Source organism: Penicillium vulpinum (assembly GCF_028829585.1).
Source record: "Penicillium vulpinum strain IBT 29486 chromosome Unknown utg000001l_segment0_segment0, whole genome shotgun sequence".
Taxonomy (NCBI): Eukaryota; Fungi; Ascomycota; class Eurotiomycetes; order Eurotiales; family Aspergillaceae; genus Penicillium; species Penicillium vulpinum.
This window is the reverse complement of record NW_026643241.1, coordinates 3,592,711-3,611,359: the sequence shown is the minus strand read 5'-3', so window position 1 is coordinate 3,611,359 and position 18,649 is coordinate 3,592,711. Positions and strand designations below refer to the sequence as shown.

The following is an 18,649-nucleotide window of genomic DNA, read 5'->3' as shown; positions in this document are numbered from 1 at the left end:
GATATAGAAGTGTAAAGAGCGCCTCAAAAAACCCTGCATAGAACAATCGTATGCAAAAATTTGACCATTATACGCTTTTACTATGGAGTTTCTATATAAAGGATAACTAACTAGTCTTGCAATTTTCTATCCGATGGTAAATGTGTGTTGGGTGCTTAGCAGGATTATTAACACCATCACAACGCCTAGAGGACTTACTTTAAGGCCTCCCTATGCCCCTAGAGCACAGGGATACCAAAAACAATGAATAAGGCCACGCAGGAGGAATCTTATAATTGGCTTATGCTATGGCTACCAGCATAAGTAGAAATGCCAATTGCTGTGGATTGATCTTAAGGGAAATAGAGGGGGCAAAGCACAGGACAGTGCGGACAATTCGCAGTAACATTTTCCAATCCAGAAGATGGGGTATGCAAGGAATGACAGAAAGGGATATTGATCCAGACTCATACAGTTGGGTAGAATGTGGCAGGCAGAAATGTAAGAGTTGACAACTGCACTTTTCGTTGATCTCCGGTCTTGAAAAGGTGCATGTGGAATTTGTAAGGGGAAAAAAGAAAAGAACGCATGCGCGAACTGGCAAAAGATGATACATCATAGAACGCAGGGGATATGCAGATGCTTAGAGTGTTCATTCATATTTGGATGAGTACATAGATAGTAGTTGTAGAAGATCGGATATATATATATGTACGTAGTTCACGGATTAAACATGCGAACTAATGAAATCTGACCAGGCCGTCTTCCTAATTGATCGCCCCGAGCCTCGCATATGCAGGAAGTAAATGCACGGCAGACTCAAGCCCGACCAGCCAGGTGACTTGCGCTTTGATCCTGTTGGGTAGGGTTTGGGCTGAAGAGGGGCGATATAGATGACGTGCGAAGTCTCAGCCTCTATCTAGTAGTTCGTGTTGCTTTGGTTGTTTTGCAGGATTTATGTGCTATCTCGATCACGCCATGTTGATTAGCATGACAATTAATTCCTGAAGTCACTATCTACGGGGCAAAGCGCTGGGTCCAACTCGCCGTACAAGCCCGAGAAAATGCTTGAAACAAAAAATGAAGAAAGGATCAAAGCAAGATATGAGCGTGAAAATAATCAACTCGTCAGTCGTGCAACACCTTGAACTATATTATAGAAATATTTGAACGCCGGTATGTAAATGGTACAAAATCACGAAACCAGATGCATCCGGAAGAAACATACAGAAAAGCGAAGAAGCGGAAAAATAAAATAAGTGCTGTCGCTTTCGTTAATAATGGGAATATGCGTCATGCTGCGATGTATAAGGATCCGTCGCAGCATGAGGCTGTGACCAAGCACTGCGTAGACGGCGTTCTGACGAGAATGTTAGGATCCAAACATACATCAAATCATTTCAAGAGAATAGGAAACATACCTTTTTCGAAATCACGCCACCTCTTCATCGTGATCTTCGTGCTATCAAACTCGCCCTCGGCATCACCGTGTCCCTTATCTTGCTCACCATCAGTCTTACGGGTCTCACCCCAACTGAAGTCATCGAACTTCCAGAACGCATACATGGGCAGAACGAAGTTCCAAACCGGAAGTGAGATGAGGTAGATCAGCATCCAGAGTACGTAAACGAGTTTATGCGCAGTGACGACGATCAAAACACCAGGCAGACCCAAGACAAGGGCGAGAAGAATCAGCGGCATGACCTGGACTGGTTTCCTGACGATGGAGATGATGACGACGTAGATGGTGAAGGAGATGGCGGCGGGCAGAACGAGGGTTCCGATGAGCTCGATGAAGATAACGAATTGCATACTGAAGCAGAAGGTTCCGCACAGATCGCGGACGAGGACCAGTTCGAATAGGTTGTGGACGGTACTGTTGATCCAACGACGGCGCTGGGAGAGCAGGATCAGGAATTCGTCCGGCACGACTGTTTTGCAGACGGCTTGTGGGACGAAGATCTGCTTGCGCTTGGGGAAGGTCTTGAGCATCAGGGTTGTTAGGTAGCGATCTTCGCCGAGAAGGAGCAGGTTCTTCTTGTGGAGGGTGTCGACGACGTTTTCAGAGTAGTGCTCGACGATATCCGGGTTTGCGAGAATGGGTACCCAGTAGTTCTGGCCACCCTTGGGGGCTTTGATGCGGTACATGGTGAAACATCCAGGGAGACAGGTTACACCACCGAAGATGGATTCGAATGCTTTGGCTTGGTGGTGAGAAATGAAGTACCTGTTGTGTAATTAGTTATTGTGTTGATCACACTATCAACAGTAGAGAACTTACTCGAAGACCTGGATCATTGTTACCCAGCTGTCGGTCTTGTTGGCAATCTTGGTTTCTCCACAGAGACCCATGATTTCGGGGTCCTTGACCATGGCCGAGACCATGTGCGTCAAGCTGTCTGGAAACACCTTTGTATCGGCGTCGACCATGAGAACAAGCTCGTAGAAGTCCGGTGGGATGCCTGTGACATTCCACAAGCCATTGAACATCTCGAACTCGAGTTCCGTCATGCGCTCGTCGAACATAACCTTCTGGAGGAAAGACATTAGAATGATCTGACTGTCTCGCTTGCCTCGATTACCAGGCTTCGACTGGGTTGCCTCCTGGGGAGTTCCGCACTTGACAACCACCATCATGGGAACACGCTGTTGCTTATCTATCGGGACGATCGAATCATTGCCGTAGTCATAGAACCCGGTGTACACCTTGGCCATGTTGTGTCGCTTGGAGCCAGTAGCCACGGCCACGTAGGAGTAGGGCTGAACCTCATCCTTGGGGACAACAGGGTCCCTGAGCATGCCCAATACAATATCTGGTGTGGAGAATTCCTCTCCCTTACCCTTGATGACACCATCACAGATGACCAGGATCGTTTTGTGGCTGTTCGGGTAGTCGGTCATGGCAAGAGAATCGATAGTCGACCTAATACCATCATGACCTTCGGAGTAGCAAGTAACCAGACAGAGACTATGAGCTAGAGGGTAGCCGAATGGCTGCCATTCAGGTGGAGGTTGAGGAACGACAGCTTCATGAATGAAATCAGCAGGACCGGCACCCTCATGATCCGTCAATACTGTGGAGTAACCCGTATCTTGCTGACCCTGACCGGGAGGAACCAAGCTAGTCCGACTAGCAGCAGGATTATGCCGGGAGTTGTCAGCGCTCAAACTGCCCCCACTGCCGTTGTGGCTTGACTTGTACATAGTGCCGGGGTTGGAGCTGGGCATGAGATGGGAGGTCGAGTTCTGGCTAGCCATGGTGACATAGAGCGGTTTTTGCTTGCTACCATTGGTGCTGCTCACATTGTATGGGCTTGAGAAACGGGAAGTGGTCGGGAGGAAACTGGCACGCTTGTTAAGGCGATCGGGAATGATAGGATCCACAACTCGTGGAGCTGGCCGATAGATGTCATTGGACCAGTCTTCAATCTGTTGATTGCGAGTCTTGGCGTCGGAGGACATACTCGTGGCTTGCGCGGCAAACCTGGGTGCCAGGAACCACTCAAAGATCAGGGCAAAAGCGAACTTGACACCCACAATGGCGAGAATGAAGATCAGGGACACGTAAAGCACGACTTTGGATGCGATACAACCAACAGTATCCGTATCGATGCTGCCGACTTTGGTAATCTGCGCCAAGCACTTGCCAATCTTCTTCTCCCGTCCGCTTTGCAGGTAGTAGGTAAGATCAACACCTCGGATATTAGGATTCTTTCGGAGTTCGTCGAATTGTTCGGGATATGACACCTGGCTACGGTCAAACCAGGCGAGAAGGTCGAGATCGAGTACACTTCCGGAGTATACCGCTAGATTTCGACTCTTGTTCTTCGTATCTTCCCATGTGTAATACACATCTCCATCACTGTTCAGCGAATAGAAAGGCTCACGAGCTCTCTTGCTGGTATGGCAAGCCCAACCCGTATAATACTCAACGGTCAAATTCGGCGAGGACGAACCATCCTGGTTGAAAGGCGCGCAGGGGAAGTACCACCCGAGATCTCCATCGGAGTTGGTTGGAATATCACTGTCAGGCGTGGCAGTAATCAATCCTTTGCACGCACCATTGACCTGCTGGAAGAAGAAGCTGCCATCCTGTCCGCCATACTTGTGTGGCAAGTCGTAGATAACATTCGAATCGGCGGGGATACCAGCAACAGGGCCGTGTTTGGAACCGCTCAAGTCATATGCTCTTCCATGGAAGATCATGTAGTTGGAACTGATCTTGTTAGCCTTCAATCGAAGTGGAGGCGAGCCACAAACGGTAGCCGTGAAACCGAAAGTCAAGAAACCAACAAAGGCACCGATCATCAGAATGATGCTGATAAGGCCAATCTTCTCTCTCCAAGCAGTGCGCTGCTCTTTCTGTGGCATACCGAACCATTTCATCACAAAGTCCGGAATGAAAAATGTAAGCACTGCACAGTATGTAGGCCATAACTCAGGCGGGCCACTCTGTTCAATAACTTTCAGCCGTCTTTGTTCATCTGCGGCTCCCTTTGACGACCTCCGCGAGCCTCTCTTCTTCTTCTTCGAGCGATGCCTGCTAGGAACCCGTTCCATGGGTTTGTTGACATTACCCTGCGCACCGTATAGACCATCCTTAGTCTTCATATCCATGCTACGCGAGCTGTTCGTCTCCGCCTCGCCATCTTTGTGTTCCAATAACGGATCATTTCCTGTCGTCGAGGGGAAAACGGGCATATGGCTTGATCGCTGCCGGTAGTGATAATTGGGCTGTTCACGATCTTCTCGCCTGCGCTCTGGTTTAACCATGCTCTTTTTGCGTCTCACATCGCCGCCCCGGTCCATGCGCTCTTCATCCGTGTCCATTGTCCTCCGGTGGCTGGAGTGTCGACGACGGTGTCTGTGGGAGGGGGAATTGGGGTCGTCACTGTAAGTGCCAGAGTCGATATCACGTCGACGTCGTCGAGAGGGTTCGCGAAATGCGCGGGCTTCTTCGCGCCGAGCTGAGGGCTTGCCTGGCCTCTGCGGCAAAGACATTTCGTTCCTGAGTTCCCGATGTCAGTCAAGACAGACCTTATACATCCAAGCTTGCTTGGATGTATTTGAGTTTGCAGTTGGCGGCGCACTCACTTCAGTTATTTGCTCATCAACAGCAGGGTTGTGAAGACTGTTCACAATATGGATCTGTCGTTTCCCGCCTGAAACATGTCAAATGCGCTGACCCAGTCCTCGATAATTTGATCTATGGGACTTTTCCGTTCAAAATCTCCTCTGATCTATTGACCAGAAACTAGAGTGGGTTGCAAATTGGGGGAGTTCTCGAAACTGATACGGTCGGCCTGTGCAACGAGGTGGAGAATCAACAAAGCCCCCACCTAAGCAAGAAATCGAAAGATCAACCAAGAGCGAATGTGATAGTAGTTAGGAACGAATGTAGCAACGAATGATTAAAAGAAAAGAAATGGGAAGTTCTGAGACAAAGACCATGTACACGGGACTCTAGCGCTTGGCCTGGGAGAGGTTAGGCTTGTTTTACCATATTAAGACAAATTACACTAAACAAAAATACATAATTTCTTTTGCCGCTAGGGGCAATATCATAACTAATTCGACTATTTCGACTAATTCGACCAATTAGACCAATAAGATCAATAACCCTTCCACAGCTCAGTCTCATCCAAGGTTCATTAATCAACGGGGAATGGCGAGATTTTGCTAACTCCATAGACACCAGGGAAAAATCAGCCGAGGAGGCATTTTTTCCCCCCCTGATCACGGGGTTCAATTTCTATTTTGGGCTCAACTAGGCTGTTTTCTTAGTGCGCTTAGTCTTACTACCACGCTAAATAGCCAATTGCCACTTATACTTCAATATATCAGGGCATAAATAGTCTATTAGGCTATCGGCATGGCAACAAGAGACTAAAATAGAGAGACAAAAAAGAAAACAATAAGCTTCCCCAACTCTAATTCATCCCCTAACCCCTGTGAGGACCTATAAACAGCTTTGTGATACATCTATACCTCTGTAGCCAGACCGAGATCATACCAAGGCTACTAATATTATATGTTACGAGTCGGTGTGATGATCTAGATCAAAAGAGAACAGGGTATAACAAAAAGGTAATGTACGGCATATACTCCGTATATGTACGAGCCCTTGACGAATCACTAATACTTGTGCTACCAGTCTAGATTCTTGTCAGCACAGAACGCATTATGTGATGAACATATGTAGCATTGTCTTTGGTATAAAATCCAGGATACCCCTGTATCATGTACCCCGATGCCAATTCTAATGTCAATGCCCGATCTAACCAGTATGATCGACGATTGGTGGCCGATCATCACGGCAATCCCCAGAATCCATACAGCCCATGAGCCCCATAGTGCATATGCACTGTTCCGGTTTGAATCCGAAGACGACATCCCTTCCATAGACATTCTTGGATCATGAAACGAATGTATCATGCCTGAATAATTCCCCTTTTTCATTCGGAAACAATCCAATTGAGAACCCGACTTGGCTTGGGATTTGCTGGGAGCGGAGAGGACTTGACGGTGGAGCTCGGTATACCCTTGTCGGGCCACGTTCTTCGGCTCTTACTGGAATGCTGACGCATCAGCAGATGTACAGCTTCAAGTGGGAGTACCCAGTACTGCGAGGAATGCCTGATCTCATCAGCTTATGTCGTCATACGAGAGTCCTCGGGGGTTTGTCAGTGCTTTTGACGGTGCAGTTAACTGCAAGGTGTATACTTTGACAGATGTGAGCAATTGGATAAACTCAATTGCTGTTTTCCTAAGGAAATACTGAAAATGGAGCTGGAAATAGAAATTCGTCATTTTACGCTTAAGCCCCTCTGTTTCAAAGGAACTAAAAACTACTCCGTAGAAGCTCACCTGATTTAGTACGGAGTGTCCGTTCATATAATGCACATAAGGAGAGCCTTTAGTTCCACTTAACTGCCACAGACCCCCGGAATACTCGGATATAAGAGGCGCTAAAGACACTAAAGACAATATGAACCAAATGCCACTTAGAGTTGTTATAGTCTCCACAAAGAGGGGGATATTTTGTAAAGTACTTTCCTATGTCTTATGCGCTGAGCATATGGCATGTCTCGGAAGACTGTATTTGTCCGATAGGCATCAACTTATTTTGGTTATACGAGAGAAAATGTGCCAGACGCATAATAATAGTTCATCCCCACTCTCTATTAGCGCATATGAAACATAAAGAGAAAATGAGAAAATGAGAAATAAAACAATAAAAAGGATTATTTGAAGGGAACTAGTATTGTTAGTTTTTCTTTTTGGCCTCCCCTCGCTTCATCTCTTAGTCTCTTCGATCTCTAATAGTACTCGTGTCCACTCTTTCTAGTTTTTTTCTCCTAAACTTCTCAGTCGTTTCTGTTTATGGATCCTTCAAACCCTCGCTTTTGACCTTTAATACCCTCTACAATATGGCTAGTCCTGCTTCGGGATACCGCCAGGCCCTGCCTTCTCCCCCACCAGCTTACCTCCGATCATCACCTCCATTCACCCCATCGAAATCACCCCGGACCATCCCAAACCAACCCCAGAGCTTGAACATCAACCTCGCCCGCAAACCAATCCATACATCGCACTCCGAAACCTCTCCCGTCCTTCAAAACTCACCACGCTCACCTGTCAAAATCACACATACTGCAGACATCCCAAATGCCTCCAGCGTGCGCATCGAAGGCGCATACAGTGGGCCCACCACGCCACAATTGGAGCTCGGCGAGTTCGAAGACATGTCGCTCGACGATCCCGTACAGCCGCCTCAGCAAAGCTGGAATCCTGCCAACCCCCCGAGGCGAGACTCACCACAGGCCCCGCATTACACACACACGCATCCATACGGTCACACCCCAGCGAGCAGCGGCTCGTGGTCGGTGGTAGAGCCACAGAAAGAGGATGAACATGGAAACCCGAAAAAGAGCGCCTCCTCGTTAGAGCGCGAGGGTCAGAGCTATAACGGCTCTTCGCGAGGAAGCTTGGATAGCGCGGCGCAGGCGTCGGATAGCTACGAGCCTTTGACCTACCACCACCAGCTACAGCCGGCTGCGGTACTTGCAAGGAAACCGGCACCAAATGCTGGAGATAACCCATCCGCCTCGACGGATAAGCTGGCCGTCAGGCGATCAAGGCTTTCGCGGCCTCTTTCAGTATACTCCTCGACCTCGGAGGGGGGTCACCGACGGAACCTTTCCGCATCACCTTATCTAAATGCGCGATCTTCATCAGGAACCCCCGAAAATAGGACTCTATCATTCCTCGATCTGCTCAACACATCATACCCCCAGCCAGGCCCGTCAGCAGCGCAATTTGACAACTCGCATCTCAAAGCCTCAGTCGGAAACCACGCGTCTCTCCTTAGCCACAAAGAGACATTCGAGATGTACCTAGCGAACGTAAAGAAAACTGACGAGCCGACAGTGCTGTACGAATTCGCCGTGTTCATGGTAAACTCGATGCGCGAGATGCCAGCCGTGGACCTCGAAGATTCCAGCCCAATAACACGCGCCCGCCTACTCCGTGAATCAAAATCTATCCTCCAACGCCTCGCAGACCGCAGCTACCCCTTCGCACAGTACTACCTCGGTGATGGGTACGCGTCCGGCCTCTTCAATAAAGGCGTCGAGGATCACGAACGCTCCTTCCCGCTCTTCCTCGCAGCCAGCAAACACGGCCATGTCGAAGCCTGCTACCGCACAGCGCTCTGCTACGAGTTTGGCTGGGGGTGCCGCGTCGACGGTAGCCGAGCAGTCCAGTTCTACCGCCAAGCAGCGTCGAAAAATCACCCGGGCGCCATGATTCGCATGGCACATGCCTGTCTTGCTGGTGATATGGGGCTGGGCAAGCGGTACCGCGAGGGAGTCAAGTGGATGAAGCGCGCGACCGAATCCGCTGATGCGCAGTATAACTCCGGCCCGTACGAGCTCGGTGTGATGCACGAGAGGGGCTTCGGTGATGACGTCTTCGCTGATGCTACTTATGCAGCGCAGCTATTTACCAAATCTGCGGAGCTGGGCCATGTCGAAGCTTGCTATCGTCTTGGCGATGCGTATGAGCATGGGAAATTGAATTGTCCGCGCGACCCGGCTCTTAGTATCCATTTCTACACCAATGCTGCGCAAAACGGGCATCCGGTCGCGATGATGGCGCTTTGCGCGTGGTATCTCGTTGGCGCGGAGCCTATGCTCGAGAAGGATGAGAATGAGGCATATGAGTGGGCTTTCCGAGCTGCGAACCTCGGCCTCGCCAAGGCCCAGTACGCTGTCGGCTACTTTACCGAAATGGGCATTGGTTGCCGTCGTGATCCCCTCGAGTCGAATGTGTGGTATGTCAAGGCAGCGGACCAGGGCGATGAGCGGGCCAAGCATCGAATCGCTACAATCAGAGCTGCGGCAGAGGGTACACATCCAGCCGTGGGTGGGCGCAATGGGGCGACACGAAATGGAGGCCGGCTGAAGAAATCTGAGCGCAAGGACGAGAGCCCAAGTCATGACCAGGGTGAGTGAACCAAACCCGATTTACATCCATGCACATTTTGCTGACTGCATATGAATTATCCAGAAACCGAAACCGAAAAGCCTGCCAAACAGAAACGATTTGTCATCTTCTAATCTCCCAAACCAAACCCATTTATGACCTGATCTGTTCCAATGATATCAATCGCCCAATTTCCAACCATCTTCGCCCAAATCCTAGTTACATTGGGGCTCTCAACAAGCATTGGAATATGAACGCAAGCTGATAATCCCCTGACGAGAATAGTCTATGAACGACATTACATACATAATCCCCATCCTAACCTCTGCATATCACTCCGCGCAAGCAAAGCGCGAGCATGAAACCTGTCATTTTACAAGCGATCTGGATCTGAATCTGAGTCTTCAATTCACATGCCCATTATTGAAATCTTGTGCATTTCTCGAGTATCGAGCTGATACCTCAAATATGTTTATACCAGTCTCCTTTCGTATCTATTCTGCATCCTCCATCTCATCTTTCATCTGTCTGCGTGGTGATTGCCCCTTCATTCCTTTGCTCTCGGCTTCATCTTTGCATGAATCTAATCATCTACTCCGTACTCTTCGCTGGTTTCCTAGGTTCTTTTTCCTGACCGGCGTTGTAAAATTCTTTTTTGTCGATCTATCACTCTAATGAGGATATCTGTGTGCAACTTTATCGTATTCTGGGGATCTCTCATAGACTCCTACAGCTTAATTCCACTTGTTCCGCCTTTGCTCATGAATTTTCTTATATATATTTAGTGACTTATCTCTTACTTCCTATACGTGTCGATTTGTTTCGCTAAGACTGGGCAAATGAATATAGTATTCTGGACCGCTTTATATTTCCCACACATCAAGAAATGAAGAATGTTATCGAGCTTAGCTTCAGCTTTGTCTACCCTTATGTTATAACATTTGCAAGAATAACCTCCTAGTGAGCCAATTTGCTAAACTGAATGTTGTACTCTTCGGGAGCCTCTAGTGGCCGACTAGGAAGCGGGAGGCTTGCCGTAAAAGATGGGGCTTCAATGAAGCGGGGTATTTGTCACTCGTATAGTGCAATATCGCGATTTAGACAACTAGCATCTGTATAGATGCAGGGGGGCAGACCAGTGAAACAAAACAGCACTCAGGCGCTCCATCCATGTTGCTTCGTGACACTCTATCTTAAGAGGACTTGCTATTGAGATTCCCTAGTGCAAACGAGTCATCATTTCCACTTCCGTAGTCTCCTTCTGGTCAGATATTTAGTCTCAATGAGCCCGCTGTAATTTTTCTCCTTCGTGATGTATCTGAATGTCAAGCTCTAGCTGGTTTACCTCCATGAGCCAACTTCATTCGTCCGCATTCAATGACTGTGCCTTTGAGCCTCATATAATTTATCATACAAGGTCTTTCCCGAGTCGGCTGTTTGCATAGGTAGTTAGATATTATGAAACAGAGCGCACAGCCCCGACACCCTATACTGATGCGGCCACCTGCGGCCACCTGCGGCCACCTGCCGGCCCTCTCCCTTCCTAATAATCGTGCTGATCCTCGGCCTTCTCGGCTGGTGGGGGTTCCCCGCCGGATGATCTTCATGGCCCTGATCAGTAATCAATCAGCTTAAAATCTTGGAAGAATCAATTCCTTCTGTTCCACAATTTCCTCACAAAACTCATCAAGCCATGGGTGTTCATGTAGTTTCAAAGCTGGATAACCGCCAGCATGCGAGCTTCGACATCGGAGTTGCTACCCAGAGGGAACTATCAGGGTCCTCAGTAAGAATTCGCACTCAACTAATCAGCCTCACTTCAAACAATCTGACCTATGCCTCAATGGGTGGGTTCTTGCGCTGGTATGTTTCCAATATCCACACGGACTAAAAAGACTGTCCAAAATCGACCTGAAATGAGATTCTTATGAACTACTCGCAGGTGGGACGCGTACCCTGTATCCGAAGACTATCCCGCACCATACAACGATCCATCAGCATGGGGAATTGTTCCAGCCTGGGGCTATGCAACGGTGGAAGAGACGACTATTCCAGAATTATCCAAAGGAACACTCCTTTTCGGATTCTGGCCCACGTCCAGCACACCAACCGATCTCAAACTCAAACGCGGCTCGCCAGAAGGCCACTGGATCGAGATCAGTGACCATCGCCAGCAACTGATGCCACTGTACAACCGCTACACAGTAGCTCGAACATCGAGCTCAATCTCTGAGCTGACTAGTACGCTCAATCCTCTTTCAGATTCGGCACAAGATGAGCTAGATCGTATGGCCTGGAACACGCTTTTTATTGGCGGAGTGGCTGGGATCGTTCTCAGCGAGTATGTTTTCTCGTCAAACCCAAGCCAACCTCCCATCCATCCACTGGGAAACAAACCTGGGTTGCAGTGGACCCTGTCCGACGGGGACTTGTCATCCGCGGTCGTAATAAACCTGGCTGCGTCGACTAACACGGCCCGTGTTTTTTCGTACTACCTGTCGCGAAAGCCGGATAGCTCAGCACCCCTTGGACTGTTGCAGGTTACCTCAGCTGTGTCACGCATCGAGGAAGCAGATCGGAATTTACCTACTTCTGTTCCTTCCAAGGTGGTTGCATATGAAGATATTGGGTCCGAGGAGTCGGCAGAGTGGCTAGCTAGCCGCAAGGCTTCCAAGATTGTCATCGTCGACTTCGGTGGGCGTGAGAATTCTCTCACAGACACCCTCTCCCTGATCAAGAACCATGCCGAGTTGCAATCTTCCAAGGTTGTGATTGTCTCGGTTGGCAAGGAGCAGAAAGTGTACTCGGTGGAGGACCTGATTGCTGGGGGTGCAGAAAATGAGAAGCTTGGAAAGGTTCAATACAACACTTCTGGTGTGCAAGACACCATACTCGAGTCTGTCGGGCCGGAAGCCTACTTTGCAACAAAAGCCGTACAGTGGGAAAAATGGCTGGATGATCGGCACTTGAGCGTGCCAGGAAAGCAGATTGTATTCGGTCACGGTGTCTCTGGTGCTGATGGTATCGAGGGGGGTTGGGATAGACTGTGTCAAGGACAAGTACGAGCTGAAGAGGGATTGGTCTACAAGATGCAGTGAGACTTCGAACTCGAGATGAGATGGTTTGAACACAGTGTTTCACATATTTAGTGAGAAGGAAATCGTGAAAACGAAGCCCTCAAGATTCTGCATCTTATTCTGAAATTTATTAAAAATTATCCCGCATCCATACCATGGTAGAAATGAGACAAAAGAAAAATGTGTCCAAGCTCAAACAAACTATACGAGCTCTTCGTATCGGGGAGCAGGCTCCGTGGTGTGAATGGCTGCACTTTGCTCACTCGAAGAACGCACAGAATTGATCTCTGCTAGCGTCGGATGTTCACAAAGATCCAGTTGAGTAGCTGCTGAAACGATCAAGTCCGAAAAGCGATTGCTATAAGCTGGAGGAGGACTTCGGTCCCCATGCATGCGCTGGATATATCGCCCACGAATGGACGCATTTTCTCCAATTATATCGGGTGTCATATAAATCTTAAATGGCATAACTTCCGTCATCTAGTTCCCCGTCAGCTGTATGTTATAAACCCTCGAAATTATTTGCATACCGCAGTTGTTACACCCCCTGTCTCATCATGGAACTGCGCAGTGATAGACAGTTCATGGCTGATCTTGATGTGTCTGGTCGAGATACTCTGCGAGCAGGCGTCGAGACTCTGAGGCAGAGATACTGGTGCGGTAAAGCGCCATTCAATTTCCGAGATATCATCTGCCGGAGCCTCATCTCTGTGAGAGAAATTGATGGTTTTGGAAAAAACGGTTTGAGTTTGCGCTGCAGTGATAAACCGTAGGTTCTGTCGCACTGACTCTGCAGCAGTAGCTTCCAACCGCGCAGTCTGTTTCTCAATCACCTTGATTGTGACAGTGTTGAGCTTGGCGTATTTCAACAGCGGTGCAAACCAGCATTCCACAGGAAATGTACTACCGAATGGAACGTTCCGGTCAGTGATGGAGAGGGAATACTGGATATTTTCGTTGGAGTGACCCTGGAGAGTCTAGATGGTTGGCTTCAGTTATTTGCATTTAGCAAAACCTTTACAATGCAAGGAACAGACTAACCAGTGGGCAAGGTGATCTCAAATGACTCGTCTCCAAGTCAGAAACCTGATAAATCCTGAGCGGCCGTGAGACCACAAAATCGCTTTTAAGGCGTCGCTCGATAACAGCCTCTACTCGATATGTGTGGTATTGATTGTTTGCACCGGTTACCGTGTCAAACATCTTACTTGGAAGCGGAATATCGAATAAGAATGTGTGGTCTCCTGTCGGCATTTGGAATGCGTTGAGCGTTCTCGAAGAACCTAGTGGCTGGTCTCGCTCGAATGTGATCTCTTCACGGTTATCTGGCGATCCAAAGACTCCCTCAATTGGGCTATAAATAAGTAAGCAGATAGTCCTCAACGAACATACAAGCTGGGGGGAGTCCCACATCGCTAATATTCCTCTCAATCTCACTTTGATACTCTTGACCGAGACGGCTTGACTAAGGGAGAGATTGAGTTTTCCAGTAATAGACAATGGATGCCGTTCTTCTGATATAAAAATGCATGCTTGATCCAGTCTAAGGGAATATGCGTTAGGTTATCATGGGAAAGCTAATAGGGATAATCATACTTCAACTCAGAGCCGGTAATGTGTTCGCGGAACATCGTCAAAAATTCAAGCAATATTTAGCTTGATAAATTATGTGTCGGGTTAACAACTCCAATTGAATTTGAGCCGGCGAATTAATAGCGAGTGAATCATGGCGCATTGTTTGGCTTTATACTCGTGTCGCGACGGAGCGGACATTCCTAAACGGGGTCGGGAAGTTGATTCCAAGGACAAGAAAGAACCCTACAAGCGCAATCATTCACCACGGAAGGAAATGCCGACATTCTTGTGAAGCTGTCTACATACGTATGCTACAATAAGTCGCGAAAAGGCTCAAATGTTTCAAGGTTAGTCCTAGAAGGTTTCTTCTTGCGACTTTGCTAGGGGTATTCCTCGATCTATACTCGAGCATCTTCCCATCATACGACTGCTACTTCTGTAAATATATACATTATTAGAATACTTATATTCCAGTATATTAGAGCGAAGAAGCATACAATATATTAGCTCTCATACACTCTTTATCCAGCGACACACCGCTAAACTGCTTCGCGTATGTCAGCCGCTGGCCGCTATTCTTTTGACCATACTAGTATTGTTATGGTACCCGTAGACTATCCGTCATACCTATCGTATGGCTGAGGATTTATTAACTAAATATAGTAGAGCTTTCCACTATGAATTTGATACTCTTGGCAAATTGAATACTAGTATCGGAAATAAACCTATCCGAATGTTATAGGAATTACAGCCGCGTGGTTAAGGATTGCGGCCACCGGAAGATATACCCAAAGTCGTTTAGCGTGGGATGAGCGTCCGTCCCCCCTCTCTTCTTCACATCTGATGAGTTCCTAATATTTACTCTGTAGCACCATGATCAGACGACTGTACACCCTATACCATACTAAATACAAAAAGAACAGAAGAAGCACACTCAATATGTACTGAAACAAGATTTGCGACAGATATATCGTTTCATCGGTGCACATTTTCCTTCAAGGTAGATGGTGATGAACAACGTCGAAGTCAGTCAGGTCGAGATCCAACAATAGTTGATCATCCGAGTAGTTTGGAAAACTAACATCAAGGAAATTGCCGAAAAAGGTGTCAAAATCTTCAATTCCCGTTGATGTTAAAAATGGCGTGCTGTCTACTTCGAAACTCGAAGGTTTGTCCGATCCCAGTCGATGATCAGCTAGACGATGTGCGCTCTGAGATCCTGTATTAATGCGTCTCGCCACCTGCGCAATGTCGATAGCCGAGTGCGACTGCGCATTACTAGCGGAAGCAAGTGGCTGTGGAGATATATGGTTTGATTCAGGCTGAGAGTTTAGTCGGGTGATATCGATTTCTGAACCTGTGGAACGTTCCTGATCTATGGTGGGTTGGATGTTGTTCAACACACGCTGGCCTAGGCGAGTCATCACAGCAGCCGACCACCATGTGGTGCCGATTTTCTTCAGACATTGATGAAATAGACGGAGTTGGGAAATCGCCGTGTGGCGCGCACTTGGCAGTTTGCTTTCTCTGAGCTGTTTGTACGTCACCGAGAAAACGAGAGAGATGGTGTAACCGATCATGGGAAACGGCAGAAAATTCCGAATATCTTGATTGCAACTGAGCGACGCGATGGTAAGGATCGAATGACTTTGTCGGATTTTTGACGCTCGTGGCTGTGAACGGCCTTGCAACCCGCTGGAATGTGTTGCGAGAATAATAACAGAATGATAAACAAGCTCGAGGGACTCTGTTGGTCTAGGGGTTAGACAATGTTGCAACTAAATGATGGAAGGTTTCATACCAAACAGGTCTGGAGACATGTCCCAGGCCTCACAGTGCTCCACAATATCTTCGAAGAAGGGAAGATCGAGATTACTCTGATCCACACCTTTCATGACCGGTCGGTAAAAGTGAATCACTTCTCCGAGCTTATCGGCAATTCGAAGCCAGACACGAAACGGTGATTGAAACATTGAAACAACGTCATCCACACCTTGACTCCTGTCTCCGTCGTGTATCATTAGAGGCCTGCCATTCATGGCGGCGTTCCATCGGTCTAAGCTCCACAGACACCAAAAGACTCCCCTGGAAGATGTACCAGAGTGTTGGTCTGGCCTCAGCAAATGCAACCCCATGGTCTGGGCATGGTGAATAGCCTGAGCTAGATTCAAAGAACAATCCTCGGATCCGGTGGAGCTCCATTCGTGCAGTGACAGAAGTGCTAGGATTTGAATGGCAAGTACTTTTTTCTCGGCCCTTCTTGAGATGTTTTGCATAGCATCAGTGTAAATGATATTACAGAATCTATCCAGCGGGAGGAGTTTTGAATAGGGACCAAGACATAGGAAAGGCACTGCACCACGGTCCTTCGCTGCAACAAGACAAATCACTTGCACAAGCCGCAGAGGAAGACTGCCCGCTCTGTGCTGGGCTCTCACTTCGTCTTCATCGAGAAGAGGGAGCAGTGGATGAATCCGACGAAAATAGATATCTATCAATGCCTCTTGGCAGAATTTGGAGGGTAGCCAGTCGGGGTGAACATGGGTCCCTGGTGCTGTTTGTGAAGAAGAGCCAGGAGTTTCGCCCTGTTCAATCGCGTTCTCCTCAGGGCCCAGCCATGCACCTACATCCCCTTTCTGGGATAGACCCTTCTGCAACCTTGACTCGTTATGTTCCATGAGAGTCGCTATAGGGTTGGAGTCACACGCAAAACGACGAGACTCTTGACTACCCTCTGCAGCCGTACCTGTATCAGGGGTGATATGCGATTCGGCCCTTTGTTCAACTGGGTTTTGGAGTGGGGAGCTACTTGATCGCTCGGCTCGTGGCGATGCAGATCTATTTCGGATTACTGGCTCCCGCCTTGAACCTTGAGATGCAACACCTTGGCTACTTGTGACACCGGATATGTTGGGAGAAGAAGACCCATCAGCTAACTGCTCCTGGGGGGTGTTGTGATAGCACCGTTTCTGGGGAAGTCAGTATACAGCCCTGGTTGTTGTAGGGCTATCTAGGACAGAATACGACACCTTTTTGTGACGACAAGCATTACATGCACGCCGTGCATGTCCCCTCGCATTTGTTCCATCGCGACTAATCAAGAAGGTCAACTCCATCGTGAATGATTCTCATATGTCTCATTCATCTTGTTGTCAGGTTGTTGCGGTGCTCTTCCCTCTCGGGGGCGGGAACAAGAGATACGCCACCGGAGCGGCGACCGTGTCCCAAAACGGAAAGTCCGAATTCATAGCAGAACGCAAGGATGATCAGCCACCGATATGACCCGAACAAAATATAAATAAATTATTGTGATATACGAAAGAAGATCTCAGTTTAGATAGAAGACTTCATGTGCTCGCTATTTGGTAAGACGTGATACTGTTGGCACAGTGGTCTATTCTCTTTGGGCTTAAGTACCCCTTGGCACTCATTTCCACATGGTACTTCTGTAGTCAGCCCCAATATCGAAGCTCCATAATTTCCGGTAGTTATAGATGGGTGGGGCATGCATGAGACTGAGTATGGACTTGAACGGAAAAGACGGAGTAGATGCTCCGTACATAGTTGAGTGAAATTCCAATGCTGCATACGAACAAGGACTAGATTGAGGGATTTCTGTTCGATCCCTACGGAGCAGTGCCAAAATAGGTGAATATAGCAACAGTTTCAAATAAAATTATGGCAATTGTGATGGTCACTGCTGCGGGCTAGGTGAAAATGGCGCTTGGATCCTTGCGGAGCTACGGAGTACATACTCCGTAGTTATCCCTAGTTATACACAGAAATTCGTCTATGTTGGCTTTATACTGCTTTCATCTACTATAATAGAGTAATGACACGGAGAAAAAAAGATAACTAAAAAATATATCAGAGTGTTCTCACATATAACTTCCCTGATTGATCTTGGACAGGTTGTCAAGAAGCGGAGCATTGAAGCTTGTATTATGCCTTGTACCGTCAGATCTAGTGCAAAGAGCACGGAATTTCAAGTATAGCGGCCTGTTCTAGCTTAGCATGGATGTGCAGGCCGCCATAAAATGCAATCTCTGTTGACCGCCATGATCTAGATCCCCCTGAACTTACCTGTGTCTCACATCCAGTTTATCATATATTATTCCCTCCCGATCCATCCATAGTTGGAAATATCAGAGGTCTCACACAACACCCATTTCTAGCAAAGTAGATACCTTGACTTCCTAACCCATTACATGTATCCAAAGGTTAGTTATAAGCCCGGGGTCGATATGACCTTGATTCATCAGATATGGCATATTTGACTGTCTCCAATTTGTCTTTGTGTGGAAACCAGAACCTATGTGAGCTCTTCTGCCCTCAGTTGCATTTCAATCGACTGAACTGCATATCCGGAATTGCATGGTTGGATGTCAGTACCGCTCTTGTCACCAGCCTTTCTCGGACTGATTTTTGGAAGGATAGTTGCAGTGCCAGCAGTCGATCCTATCCAGCTCTGCCCATTAGGCCAGGAAATTTGAGAAGTATACCGTGATGTGATGTATAGAGCCAACAAACAC

General features: G+C 47.9%; 5 protein-coding genes across 5 annotated transcripts; 2 read left to right on the top strand and 3 right to left on the bottom strand.

Annotated features, from left to right (window-relative positions):
- Window positions 1-1,253: 1,253 nt before the first annotated feature.
- On the bottom strand, window positions 1,254-4,980 carry chsF (chitin synthase CHS3; the record flags this gene model as incomplete). Its single annotated transcript, XM_057249000.1, has 3 exons — window positions 1,254-1,339; window positions 1,401-2,206; window positions 2,261-4,980. 3 exons carry the CDS (start codon window positions 4,978-4,980, stop codon window positions 1,254-1,256), a joined length of 3,612 nt encoding a protein of 1,203 aa, XP_057113432.1.
- A 2,429-nt stretch (window positions 4,981-7,409) lies between these two features.
- Window positions 7,410-9,494, top strand: chs3 (putative chitin synthase activator (Chs3); the record flags this gene model as incomplete). The annotated part of the gene is made up of 1 exon (XM_057248999.1): window positions 7,410-9,494. The coding sequence occupies one exon, from the start codon at window positions 7,410-7,412 to the stop codon at window positions 9,492-9,494; it is 2,085 nt and encodes a 694-aa protein (XP_057113431.1).
- A 1,664-nt stretch (window positions 9,495-11,158) lies between these two features.
- N7479_001301 (DUF2855 family protein) lies at window positions 11,159-12,563 on the top strand (the record flags this gene model as incomplete). Its single annotated transcript, XM_057248998.1, has 2 exons — window positions 11,159-11,328; window positions 11,408-12,563. 2 exons carry the CDS (start codon window positions 11,159-11,161, stop codon window positions 12,561-12,563), a joined length of 1,326 nt encoding a protein of 441 aa, XP_057113430.1.
- Window positions 12,564-12,743: 180 nt separating this feature from the next.
- On the bottom strand, window positions 12,744-13,796 carry N7479_001300 (uncharacterized protein; the record flags this gene model as incomplete). Its single annotated transcript, XM_057248997.1, has 3 exons — window positions 12,744-13,022; window positions 13,073-13,519; window positions 13,584-13,796. The coding sequence occupies 3 exons, from the start codon at window positions 13,794-13,796 to the stop codon at window positions 12,744-12,746; spliced, it is 939 nt and encodes a 312-aa protein (XP_057113429.1).
- A 1,316-nt stretch (window positions 13,797-15,112) lies between these two features.
- N7479_001299 (fungal specific transcription factor domain-containing protein) lies at window positions 15,113-17,233 on the bottom strand (the record flags this gene model as incomplete). Its single annotated transcript, XM_057248996.1, has 3 exons — window positions 15,113-15,864; window positions 15,919-17,059; window positions 17,105-17,233. The coding sequence occupies 3 exons, from the start codon at window positions 17,231-17,233 to the stop codon at window positions 15,113-15,115; spliced, it is 2,022 nt and encodes a 673-aa protein (XP_057113428.1).
- Window positions 17,234-18,649: the final 1,416 nt, after the last annotated feature.